The sequence below is a fragment of the Xiphophorus maculatus genome, chromosome 12 (assembly GCF_002775205.1).
Source record: "Xiphophorus maculatus strain JP 163 A chromosome 12, X_maculatus-5.0-male, whole genome shotgun sequence".
Classification (NCBI taxonomy): domain Eukaryota; kingdom Metazoa; phylum Chordata; class Actinopteri; order Cyprinodontiformes; family Poeciliidae; genus Xiphophorus; species Xiphophorus maculatus.
The window spans coordinates 8,046,499-8,060,263 of NC_036454.1; the positions used below are offsets into that span (position 1 = coordinate 8,046,499).

The 13,765-nt window shown below is 37.1% G+C and overlaps 1 protein-coding gene across 1 annotated transcript; it reads left to right on the forward strand.

The window, feature by feature from the left end:
* Window positions 1–331: 331 nt before the first annotated feature.
* pmpca (peptidase, mitochondrial processing alpha subunit) lies at window positions 332–9,724 on the forward strand. Its single transcript, XM_023344242.1, has 13 exons — window positions 332–398; window positions 1,455–1,657; window positions 2,337–2,416; window positions 2,489–2,571; window positions 3,225–3,319; window positions 3,393–3,493; window positions 4,233–4,496; window positions 6,582–6,674; window positions 6,746–6,864; window positions 6,936–7,026; window positions 8,246–8,308; window positions 8,378–8,522; window positions 8,844–9,724. Exons 1-13 carry the CDS (start codon window positions 352–354, stop codon window positions 9,011–9,013), a joined length of 1,554 nt encoding a protein of 517 aa, XP_023200010.1. The 5' UTR covers window positions 332–351; the 3' UTR covers window positions 9,014–9,724.
* The last annotated feature ends 4,041 nt before the right edge of the window (window positions 9,725–13,765 follow it).

Below are 13,765 nucleotides of genomic sequence, written 5' to 3' on the forward strand. Positions count from 1 at the left end.
AAAGATAACTGAACATCATGAGAGATGGTTTTCAAAATTTGGGCATTAAACTGTCTTCTTCTACTTCTTCTTCTTCTTAAATTTCGCCATACATAAGCTGTTAGCAAACAGCAAAAAAGTGAATTACCGCCATCTTCTGAATTGGAATGTGAACGAAACTATTGACTAAAAAGTGCTGATTTTATGAGAAACTGAAAAAACCCCGCCTTACTTAAAATATTAGAATTTAAGCAAGGTGTCAGAACTGTGTTTCATTAAACAGTTTAAAAAAAAGGAGGCATGTTTGCCCCGGAAGTGGTAGAGGAAATTTCTATTTTGATCCGGGTTGATTTCCGGTCAAAGACGAGCAGGATGGCGACTCACATGTCGAGGTGCAGGACTTGGTGTCGGCTTCAGAGGTAACCGGTCCACACGTTCTCACAGTTGACACGTTATAGGTGAGGCATTTAGGCAAAGAGGTGTAAAAATCACCGCGGTGCACGCGCTTCACTCTCACGTGCAGGTTTTGGCTCCTAAAGATTAGCCTGCAGTTAGCATCGAGCGTTAGCCTTCTCTTACATCAGTTTGTTTGCGTCAGAAAACAGTAGGATCAATACTGTACAGTGATTTCTAAAGCTTATAAGGATATCTATTAGTTTTATGTGATATTTGACTTTATTTATCAACAGCTGCATATTTATGTAATGTTTTGTTCCTGAGTTTGAAGCTGCCCTATGGGTTGGATGTTCTCACTAAATAAATCATTTTATTTTTATTATCTGTGGAGAGATGGACATGTTTTGTTACCGAAACAGCGAAACATCCCAGAAGTGAATGGGAGCAATTGTTAGCCCAGTGCTTTCATACGTTCCTCATTTCCAGTGTTCATTTATAGTCTGGAAAAGGATGAAATTTGAGTTTATCATCTGGAGGAATATATTATCTTTTAAAGCAGCTGCAGTAAAATCTGTCGGTCAAAACAGAGAGTGGCGTTAACAAATGACAGAGGATGACAAGTAGCATTACCAAGGCTTTATAAACATGAATATGGATCGTTCTTTTTATCCCGATTCCTATTTTAGATATATCAACTTCCAAACTGAATTGTTTACATGCGTTTGTAGTAAATGATGTCCAGATTGAACCATTCCTTCTAGATTTCTAATTTGTTTGACTAAACAATGACCAACTCTGAGTGTCTTTACGTCTGTAATACAGATTGGCTTTATATTTGCAACATTTGTAAGACTAGATTCTCTGCTGTCATTAGTGTGTTCCAGCTACTAGATGGAATAATCTCCCAGTTTATTATTTCTTAAGGCGTTTTTGCCCAAGATATTTCCACGCTAAAGCTATTTCCAATTATTAATTATTAACAATTATTCCAATTATTATATTTAAATGCTCATTTTTAAAGACACCAAACTCTCAACCTTCCACTATCTCTGACTCCTTCTACATTATTGTTGTTAAAGGTTTGGAATTGCAGCCTACAGAAAGTACAGCACAGGTGGAGGATATCCCAATGTCTCCCTCTCTACGCCGCTGCCTGGCATCCCAAAGCCAGTGTTCGCATCCGTGGACGGTCAGGAAAAATGCGAGACCAAGATCACAACTCTAGAAAACGGCCTCAAAGTTGCTTCTCAAAACAAGTTTGGTCAATTCTGCACGGTTGGAAGTAAGTTGCATTTTCTAAATCTGAATGTTAAACATAGAGACTTTTATCCTCTCTGTAGCAGTATTTCCGTTAACCAACAAAACAGCGCTTATTAAAAGCTCTGAAAAGAAATTCACTGTAAAATCGACGACTACATTTCCCCCAAAACGCCACTTAAGTAGCTGCCAGGTAAAAGGGTTTGTCGCTCCATTGCCTGAATAAGATGCCTCCTCTGTTTGCTGAATTATGAATATAATCCCATGTAACTGTTTTCATCCATTGCTGCCATGATTTTTAATGATTTATTTTGTGAACAAACTTATTCATATCTGATTGTATTTTAATTGTGAAATTGTGTTTTTTTTGACTGAATTTAGCTGAATTCAGACAGAGATTTGGGCACATATGTATTGCACCACAAATCTGGAACAAACTTCCAGAAAACTGCAAAACAGCTGAAACACCAAGTTACTTTAAATCTAGACTAAAAAGCCATCTGTCAAGAGTTGCATTTATTGTATAAATACACCACCAAATTTGATGTATTTATGATTTTAAAAAATGTTTTTATGATTTAAAGCACTTTGAACTGCCTTGCTAATGAAATGTGCTACACAAACATACTTGATTGATTGATTAATGAAAATGAAGCTAGAGTCTTATTTGATAAAGGTTTTTTTCCTAATATTTTTATTTTTAGTTTTAATAAATTCTGGATCGAGACATGAAGCAAAATATCCAAGTGGAATTGGGCACTTCTTAGAAAAACTCGCCTTTTCTGTAAGTAAGCAAAAATAAAACAAAGCAGAAAAGTTAAATTGTTCTCAGGCTGCTAAATAATGTTTCTTTTAGTCCACAGCTCAGTATGGGAGTAAAGATGAAATCCTTCTCACACTGGAAAAACACGGGGGCATTTGTGACTGCCAAACATCGAGGTATCTACCCAGAGTTCTCTCTCATCATCACAAACTGGAAAGTTTTTGTGTCTCCAGAACCAGAACCAAACACGCAGAAGCTTCTATGCTCCACAAATCTGGAACAAACTCCCAGAAAATTGTAAAACAGCCGAAACTCTTGTGAATTATATGATCCTGGAGAGGTGGAACCCAGTTTGGTTCAGTTCTGCTCATTTTTGTCACTGTTCACAACTAAAACCAGCAACAGGGTGTAAAAGAAAATACCAGAAAGGCAATATGGATAAAATCACTTGGACTTTCAGCTTCCATCCTTATCCACGACCCTGACTGGCTAAAAATATAATTAATTATCTCTCCAAATAAAAAAATTAAATATTTGAAAAAACAGCCAAAACACTGAGTTCCTTTAAATCTAGACTAAAAACCCACCTGTTTTCTGTCTATAGTTTGTTTAGAGTTGCTTTTTTACCACAATCAACAAAACACCAGATAACATTTTGATGTGTAAATGACGACACTTGGATAAATTAAATTTAAAAATGTTTGATTTTTGTGTTTTTATCATGTAAAGCACTTTGAACTGCCTTGTTGCTGAAATGTGCTGTACAAATAAAACTTGATTGATTGATTTGATATTATTTTCACATATTATTTTCAATCTTGTCACTCAGAGACACTACCATGTACGCCGTATCTGCAGAGGTCAAAGGTCTGGACACTGTGGTCAGTCTGCTATCTGACGCCGTTCTTCAGCCTCGCCTGCTTGGTACGTTCGTTTTTATCCACAGAGGAGAACCGTTGCTGTTAAATAAACAGTTAGGTTTTTTGTTTCCGTGCAGACGAAGAGGTCGAGATGATCAGAATGGCTGTTCGCTTTGAGTTGGAAGATTTGAACATGAGGCCGGACCCCGAGCCGCTGCTGACGGAGATGATCCACGCTGTGAGTGACAACTCTGTGACCTTTATTGATCTGTTTCAGCTGGACGGCCACCAGAAGTTTCAACAGAACTGTGGGTTGATCAGGTTAATAATGTTTTAGTGCTTTTTGTTTAATTTGTACTTTAAATTCTAAAAGAAGAGAATAGAAAATGTCTTTTATTGTCACAGCATCAAATTAATTTAGGTAAGGGAGCATGGAAATTCACACACACAAAAAAAACATATAAATTATGATAAAATACTGAGCAATGGGGGCAAATTTACAACCTAGGGAAAAATACTGTACAGCCATTAAAAATAACCCAGATTCAAACAAGAAATGTGCAGCTGAGTAGGATAATTTAGAGAATGTATAAAATATGCATAAAAAATATTTTTTATCTAAACTTCCTACTATTTCATACTTCCTTTCCTCCTAATATCCTTTCTAGGCATCCATTCATCTTTCTATCCTTTTGTCTTTCCTTCCTATTCCACCATCCTTCTTTTCTTCATTACTATTCATTCTTTATTTTTTTTCATTCTTTTTTCCTTGTCACCCATCTATCCACTCTAGCTAGCTTAAGCTGAAAAAGCTAGCTACTTTTGCTAGCTAAACCTGGCTGGCAACAGTGGCTAGCATAGAAGAATGGCTGGCTAACTCTTAATTTGAGTTGGTGAAACCTGCAGGAACCCTGGTAAGGCTCCTGCTGTCTGTCCCATAATAAAGGGAAACTAATTTAACCTTTGTTCGTTTCCAGGCTGCGTATCGCGGAAACACCGTCGGCCTTCCTCGATTCTGTCCTGCAGAGAATGTGGACAAGATAGACAAGGCGGTTCTTCACAGCTATCTGCGTAACTACTACTGCCCGGAGCGCATGGTGCTGGCCGGCGTGGGCATCGAGCACGAGCAGCTAGTCGACTGCGCCCGAAAGCATCTGCTGGACGTGAAGCCCGTGTGGGGAGCGAGTTTAGCCACCAATGTGGATCTCTCTGTAGCGCAGTACACAGGCGGCATCGTAAAGGTAAACATCCGAATGTATAACTTAAAATTGACCTGTTTTGTAATATGAATTTTTTTAAAGCTTTGCTTCTTGTTATGTTATCCCTTCATTTTTAAACAAACCAGGAGTGTTGCTTTGATTCTTTCATGAATGTTTGAGAAATCTTTTACTCTCCATGGAAACCGTTTAGCTGTGCAATAACGCCTTTATTTGTTGCTTCTGTTGTTTTGTTAATTAATTTTGGATATTTAAAATATCTTCCAGTTCCAGAGTCAAATGTCCATTAGAATTGAAGTTTATTGATCTTTGAAAATTTGTTCTTGCATTATTATGCCATTTCCATTATAATACTGGAAAGTGGTCTCAAAACAACATTATTATTGTTTACTGCAATAACATTTGGGACAGTTTCTTTCGGCAAAATTTGTTGTCTTAGCCGGCCCACAGGCCGTTTTTTGGCAATTAGTTAACGGGTTTTTGGTGACTGGAAAATGAGCCCTTTCAAAACCTTCTTGATTGTTAAGTCGCATTCGATGGGGACTGCACTGTTACCTAGCAACCGAAGCAGTTTTACAGCTGTATGCAGTGCACTGTACAATGGCTACTGGAAAAGACGGATGTTTTGTTGTTGACTTGCCAACCAGAAACCACTCACTGGATTCTTGTTGATTGCGCAGGAGGATCCACTTCTGCTTTTCAAATGTGTACGGTGATATAATTACTGATCAGTTATCAGCCATTTTCACATGCGAGTGTAAATTTTGAGTTGGGGGGGGCGTGGCCAGCAGCAGCTTATTTGGATTTAAAGTGACAAGAGGCTCTAAAGCAACTCATGACACTAAAATCTATTTATCTAAGAATGATTTTGTGCAAAAATGTAACGAACATTGTTCGAATATCTAATAGGTCACCAGTGATGGGATAGTTACTTTGAAAAAGTGACTTTAATCGGATTACTGATTACTCCTTGAAAAAGTAACTCAGTTAGATTACTGACTACTTGATTTGGAAAGTAACTAAGTTACATTAAAAGTAACTTTTTTAGTTACTTTCAGCAGCTGCTAACAACAACGCTGTGAAAATTACATTGATCTTTGCCAATACTTAATTGTAAGCTATTTTATAATGGTAACATCAACAATGTGTCTCCACTTATAAGGTTGAACTGAAGGGGAGATTTTTTAATGGTTACAGTACAAAAAAAAAGTTAGTAATTTGTGTGTTTTTGTGTGGTCCAGTATTGTTTGGAAAACTCTAAGAAGGATTTTAACCCCCCCAGCCTCCAGGTTGTGCGTTACGGCCCTGCGTTTGGTGTCAGAGCGCAGCGCTCCTCCTGCGGCTCCACAATTCAGATGGCTGCTGCACAGATTTGTGACACTTATCTTAATATTAATAATTATAATGGCGCTTAGTTACACAACTTTACAGACTCGTTCATTGGTGGCTGTTTTCACGTTTATTGCGCTGTTCATATTAGTCTCGATGTTTCCAATGTTCTGCATAGCTCGACGTAATTGACAGGTAATATATTAACTTGACATTTAAAAAAAACAACACAGCGGGACGGATCATCCGGGAAATGATTGGCAAAGAGAGCCTGACTAAAACTTAACTGGAGGTCAGACACATTCTGGGGTTTATGTCTGCTTATTTCCAAGCCCAAATGAGCAACTTCACGTTCAAAAACGAGCCCAAAAAGCACAGCCTGCGACTCATTAAATTTGCTAGCAAAAAAAACAAAAACTCTCAAAGCCGCTTATAATAATTGGACCTGGCGACAGAAACTCAAAGTAGTTCCTGTTATTTTACCAACAAAATGCGCATCTCCCTCTTCCCTCCATTGTTTACATTTTGGTCGCTGCTGATACTGTTGCATAAAAACGGCGATCACTCAACAAGACACGTAGAGGAAATAAAATTAAATTCCAAAAGAAAATAGTAACGCAAAATGATTTTGATAAGTAACTGTAGTCTGACTACTGGATATGAAATAGCAACGCGTTAGATTACACGTTACTGAAAAAAGTGGTACAGTGTAGGTCACTGTAGGTCACCTTGAATCTCTTGTTTTGTGGTGGATGATGATTTTCCTTTCTAATTTGTCAGATGGAGAAGGACATGTCTGACGTGAGTCTCGGTCCGACGCCGATCCCAGAACTCACCCACATCATGATCGGCTTGGAGAGCTGCTCCTTCCTGGTTGGTGTTCGCAGCACATTCCTGACTCTCAGCCTCCTGGTTTATGGAGATTAAAATAATTCCCTCCACAGGAGGAGGATTTCATCCCGTTCGCTGTGTTGAACATGATGATGGGAGGAGGCGGCTCCTTCTCAGCAGGAGGGCCTGGGAAAGGCATGTTCACTCGTTTGTACCTGAACGTTCTCAACAGGTGAGAACCTCAAACACTCAGGCTAAAATCCTCGGCTTTCTTGTTACATTTAACTTAAATGTCTTCTGCAGGCATCACTGGATGTACAACGCCACTTCCTACCATCACAGCTACGAGGACAGTGGGCTGCTCTGCATCCATGCGAGCGCAGATCCCAGACAGGTTCGTATCGCAGCTTCAGGTTAAAAAAAACAACAAAGACTCCAGTACAGGGTTTGTACGGGTGCTTGAAATCCTTGAATATGAAATAAAAAATAAGTTCATACTGCTACCCACTCCTTTGAATCTGTAAATATACTGTTGGTCTTTTGTTTTAAATGTATTTTCTTTGTGTAACGTTGTTCTTTTGTTACACTACGTTCAATAAAGTCAAACTCGAAATACTTGAAATTTAATTTCAAGGTTTGGAAATGGTTTGATTTCTGTGCTTCATATTCAAACTGCACAGTTTGGTAATAGAGTACTACAATCTAACGTTTGATTAAAAGCTTAAACTTTTATTACTTTATTAAACTCAAATTATTCATAGTTGAAACCAAATGTTTACTTATCTCTAATAAAAACAAACTTTTTTGCTCATTCTCTGAAGTTAAATGAAAACAAACTTTTCTTTTATTAAGTTAGTTTGAATTTTCAAAAATATTTATATTTGCTAAATGCCAGAAAATTTAGTAAATAAACATTTTATTGCCTAAAATTCAACAATAGCAATAGCTTAGTGAACGCTTGATCATTTGTAGCAAAGCTAAAAAATCCTTCTACTGTCAGCAAGTTTCTGTTATCAATACTGCTGGCTTTATTTTTGTAATTAACCGATTAATAATTGATAGATGCAAATCTTTCAGTGTCTCACAATTTTAGGGTAACAATTTGATTCATTATTTTTTTCTCTATTCAAACGGTTTTTCAGATTCTGATTAAATTGTTACTGACAAAAAAGACAAACAGAATATTTATTTAATGTATCAATTTCCATCAGCTTACATTATTGGCTGTTCAAATTACTCAGAATATCATACAAAGAGTTAAATAAACTAAAATCAAATTTGGAGCATTTTGGATTTATTCAGAATAGCCAGAACTAGAAATTGATATTTTCTATACAATCTTTTTTTTCTCTGCACCTCTGATATTTAAATAATAAAAGGTCTTTAATAGGAGATTTTTTTTTAAACCTTAAATGCAAGATGTATATATTTTTGTTCAGTTTTTGCTTAATATCTTCTGAGTGTTGTTCATTTAGAAGTCGACCTTTTTACAGTCTGTCTGACAAATTAATTACTAAATTAGCTGACGGTTATTTTAGTAATCGATTAATCACGATTAATCGTTTAAACCTTCTGGTCAGTAGGGCTAAATGTTGCTGAATGTTGCTCTCCAGGTGCGGGAAATGGTGGAAATTATAACCAGAGAGTTCATCCAGATGGGCGGCAGCGCAGGAGAGGTAGGAATCCTGACAAACTGGCTTCCATTTGACAGTAAGTGAAAAACAAAGCCTTCGCTTTTCATCCAGATGGAGTTGGAGCGAGCCAAGACTCAGCTGAAGTCCATGTTGATGATGAATCTGGAGTCCCGGCCCGTTATCTTTGAAGATGTCGGGCGCCAGGTTCTGTCTACAGGAAAGAGAAAGCTGCCTCACGAGCTCTGTGACCTCATAAGTGAGTTTTTTTTTTTTTTATTTTAGCAAATGCGCACAAATATTCCTTCCCCTGGGTTGGAGTTTATCGTATCATTCATTGTGAAAATGGTTGTAAGGATTTTGATTTTGATTATGTTAAAAAAACAAACATCCACTCTTTGTTCAACAAATACAGAGAAACAATAAAAAAAAAACAATAAGCGAGCTAAGAGACTAATATTTCCATTTCAGGTTGTATATAATACAGTGTTAGTGCCAATTTCAGAATATTGTGATGAAATCCTATGTCCATATCGCCCAGCCTTACTACTTCATAACTGCTATTTAAATTAATTTGCAGGCAGCGTGACAGCCAGCGACATAAAGAGAGTGACCACCAAGATGCTGCGGAGTAAACCTGCAGTGGCGGCTCTGGGAGATCTGACGGAGCTACCGACATACGAACACATCCAGGCGGCGCTGTCCAGTAAAGATGGCCGCCTGCCTCGCATCTACCGCCTCTTTCGATAAGACGCCGCCGCCGCTGCGTAACCCTGACGGGACGATTACTTTATCGTTTCCTCTCAAACAGAACTCGGCACCGCTCAGTCTGGGAGAGGACCGGACGTTTTTAAAGAAACTCTTTCTGCTGCGCTCAGCTGGGGAATCTGTATTTATTGTCCCGGAAGCCACAAATTACCAGGAGTTTGGTTTTAAAGGGACGGTTTTTCCTCCAAAAAACAAAATAATTATGTTGCTTGTTAGTTTATAGATAATTCAGAAGACCCGGTTTCTAAATTGCTACCGTAAAAATTATAATGTTCGTGCCCACGGTGGAAATGATACGTTCTGTTAATGCTGCCTGAAATAATTAACTCAAGATATGCAGGTTTTGACTCCACAGGATTAAATACTTCCCTAGCTGAACATCTTTAAAAGAAGCAAATGTTCTTTCTGTACACTAGATTATGGACAGCTATGACATGCATTTTATCCCATGAAATTACAGTTGTTTGTAATAAAGATTTGGAGAATGAGGTTGTAAGATAAGATGGACTTTAGACAAAATTGGGTAAATTTTAGTTATTGTCCAGCGAACTAATTCAATAGAACCTCAGCTAAGATGTTTCTGTATTGGAGATAAGTAAAGATCTTATCTAACTTCATCTAATTACCATATTTATTAACTTCATCTCCCCATCTATGCACATTTGAAACACCAACATAAAAAAGTTTAATAGAGGTGGGTCTAAGTGTTATTACTGATGTAGCTTTAATAAAATGTTTCAGTCCAGAACATATAAACAATTTTTTTCACATTTCTCAAATGTGAAAAAAAAAGTTAATTATTGGAAAGTCTATTTTTGAAAAATATCCAGAAAATTTTACAGATGCAAACTTTTCTGGCTGGATCTGTAAAAAAATAACTTCCTGATCTGTTTTCTACCCAACAGCCACAAACACCTAAGATGTTATAAATACTAATCGATTTGCATCAATTGATCCATCGCGGAACTCCTATTGTACTTTTCCGTTAATCAAGAAATTAGAAAACAATGAAACACTAGTTGCTGTGGTAACCGCTAAGGAGTAGAGGCTTAGGCAAACAAGAATAAAGATAAGAATTTGAGCCTCAAACAAATAATATGCAAAAATTGTAGCTTATACCATAAATACAGGGTTTTTTTTTTAATGATTTTGGGATCATGGAAATTCATGGAGAATTCTGCATTTTTGTTTTTCCAATAATGCAGGATTGTGAGTTTGACAATACTGCAATAATAAAATACAGACGAGAAGCAATTACTTCAAATCAACTTAAGTTCCATATTTAAAGAAAATAAAAATATGGATGCACAATAATCTACGTTTCCTTTTCAAATGTGCACAAAACTTTAATATTCTGATAATGCATAAAAACATAATTTTGTGGTTGACATATTTCCAGTAAATAAGAAACGCGATTAAAAAGCACACGAGTAAGTTCAGTCATTAAAAATAAGAAGACAGAAACTTTTCAGCAGTATATGAGCTTGTTTGCTCAAATATTGATTTCATAGATTTATATACATGTCCTACACACCTCTAAGAACTTATACAACCCTTATAAAACTACTGATCTAACTACAATTGACTAATCCATACATAAAAAACTACAGTGTACAGTGCAACACTATGTAAGAATCATTAAAGTCAAACTTGTATTCCCACAATTCCCCTTTTGACCTGTGCTAAGAGCCCACCTCGGTTGCTGTTCTGATTGGATCCCAATACATGGTACAGAGAGGCCATCAACCTGCAGTCAGACATGATCTTTGATCTGGAGTTTTAAGCCTTCTTTCTCAGGATTCTACCTACAGAGCTACAATCAGCTCCATTCCCTCTTGGTCAATGTCTTCTTCATTGATGCCTCGAAACAACATCTGGTAGGGAGGTGGAGCTGAGGGGCTACTAGTCCCCTCTTCAATAGCGGCAGTAATGAGACGACAGTGGTACATGGCACAATCTACTTTTAACGACAATAGCTAAAAATGTTGCAGTAGAAACTGACATAATTCCCAAACATGTTGGTGAACCACTTATTCAACCCTCCGTCAATCCCTGAATGCTTGTGCATAGTTTTACTCAAAGGTTTTTAGACCTTCTAATGCTTTGGTTATGGACCCTTCAGGCGTGCCATTATTGGGTATAAAAGTGCAGCACATATCTGCAAACATGGATGATACTCCCCCTTCTTTGGCTAGCAATGTGTCTAAAGCCATCCAGTTTTGCACTGCCTTTAAGGAAGTGGGGGCCAGTTGGTCTTTTAGGCCTTCATCTTGTGTCAGATTGGCAAAATTCAAGACATTATAATGGACACAGCTGATTAGGTCAACGTCTTTGTTGGGAGTAACTGGGAACAGTGAAGATACCAAAGGTATGTTTGTAAACCCTACTGCAATTTTATCCGCTAATTTATATTCATCCAGAGCTCCTCTGGGAACACCTATAGCGTTGATGTAGGTGGAGGAGTTAGATCAAAAATGTTAGCCGAGCGTCTACTAAACACTAGTCTTTTTTTTTTTTGCATGTGAGAGAGCTTGGAAAATGTTCCTGTGCAGTAGGTTAAAGTTTTCTGCCCACAACCATGAGTGGCGAGACGAGTCATAGCACAGAGTCCCTGAACTTCATGGGAAACCCCTACATATAGTCTGTGGCCCTCGCAGTAGTAGTATAGTCCTTCATAGACATTCATTGACTCTACTATTGATGAAAATTTATGTTGATGTTTCCTATAATTTTCTTCACATCTCTGCTATAAACTGCAAACTTTTAACAATATTTCCATTCTTGCTGCTGATGTAATATTTCATCAACCATGTCTGCTGTTCTTCATTAAAATAACCCCCCCAGCATAGATTATAAATTGGCACAATTGTACTTTAATTTCCATTTGATTATGCTGAACAGACCGCCAATTTACATTTGCAAGGACTTCATCTGGCCATAGTAGCACGCTGTCTGCAGCCATGTGAGTGAGAAAACCAGAAGCTACTGATCTGACAGCTCTGCTTATATTTTCTCTGCAACATTTTAGCATCAAAACATCCTAAGTGTGTAATGTTAAAATCTCAACATTTCAGCTTATTCTGTTAGCGTGCATAGTGACTCCAATTGTCAGCCAGTCTGGGAATCTCGTCACTAAAAACCAAAAGTACAATATAAACATTGGCACAACTCTTGAAAAAGAAAGAAAAATAGCCATGAAAGCAGTTCTCTATCTAAGATTGTCTTTTCTGAAGCTTTAGTTATATTAAATTTAAATGATCTCCACATTCCCATCATAGATGGATTGAGAGTGCTGTGACTTTTAACCTCCATTAGCCTACATTTATGTGAAAACACTCCAAGCATCAATTATTGACGGATTAACAAAGATCACTCTACTGATTTCTAATCAATAAGTAGAACCTATGTAATGTTTATTAATGCAATACTGCACTGGAGATGGTTTTTATTTTGACTAAAACAAAAATTAATAAGAAAAAGTTGCTTTAAACTACAAAGCTGTTGAACATTTGAGATCAGTTTTTAGGTTCGCATGATTAAAAAGAATCAAATATCTAAATCAATGCACCCCTAATCAAACGGGTTACATTTTTATACTTTTTCATTTGTGAAGTACATTGCTATTTACAGAATCTGAGAACCAGTGAACGTTTTCCGCATATACTTTTTCCCAATGTTTTCTCTAAATAATGAAATAATCTTGAGAAAACAAAGTTGATTCCTTCCTTCAGAAGCATCCACTAAACCTGAGTTTAACACACACACACACACACCAATCATCAAGAAAATGTGTTTTCTTGAGATTATCTAGTGATCTCAAGAAAACCATTGAGAAAAAGTATATGCTGAAAATGTCCACTTTCAGCTTCCGTATCTATTTTTGCTTTTACAACTTAACATTTTGCATGTTGAGCTTTGGCTTCATTTGACCAGAGCTTTAGTTGTACAGCCATGTCTTTTTAGGTTTGCAGTTGTGTCATAATTTTTCTATTTTCAGATGATGGATTGAACATTTCTCTGCTTAAAGTGCAAAGTTTGGCTCATGTTTTATAATCCAACTCTGTGCTAATCATTTTCATAACTTTTTTCCTGAATTGTCTCCTGTGTTTCTTTCTGGTGCTGTTTGTTTGGTAATGTTTTCAAAGAAACCTCTGTGGTTTTCTCAGCAGAGGTATTTTAATAACAGAGATTAATCATATTAGTATTTAGGGGTATCGGAGTTAAAAAGATTGGTATAAACAAGGTTTAGTTGTTTGTTATTTTCACCTAGTCATAACACAAACATTTGTTGGAGTGATGTGAGAAAATGTGAAAAACATTCAAGGAAACAATTATTCTCTTTAATGACATGCTAAACAGTGTAAATGATCTGCTGTGAGCCTTCGTAGTCAAACAAATAAAAACACCCACAAGCTCTTAGCATTGTGTCAGTACCAGCAGCCACTGGCTCTGCAGGAAACCCACGGAGCAATTCACTCATGCATTTAGCTTTGCAATCTAGAATAACATTAGTTCTGCTCTGACAATGTTTTCTTTCAGGATTCCCGTTTTGTTCCCTGAATATATTTCTGTTAACGGTGGAGAAAAGGTTTGGAGAAATTGGAGCACAAATGTTTCAGACTGATGCTACGCGGAGTGATATGGAGGGACTCTGGCATCAACTGGTTTTGTGTTAGAATAAACAATATGCAGCAGTAGAAACAAACACTGATATTTTTTTTTTGTTGAAAGAAT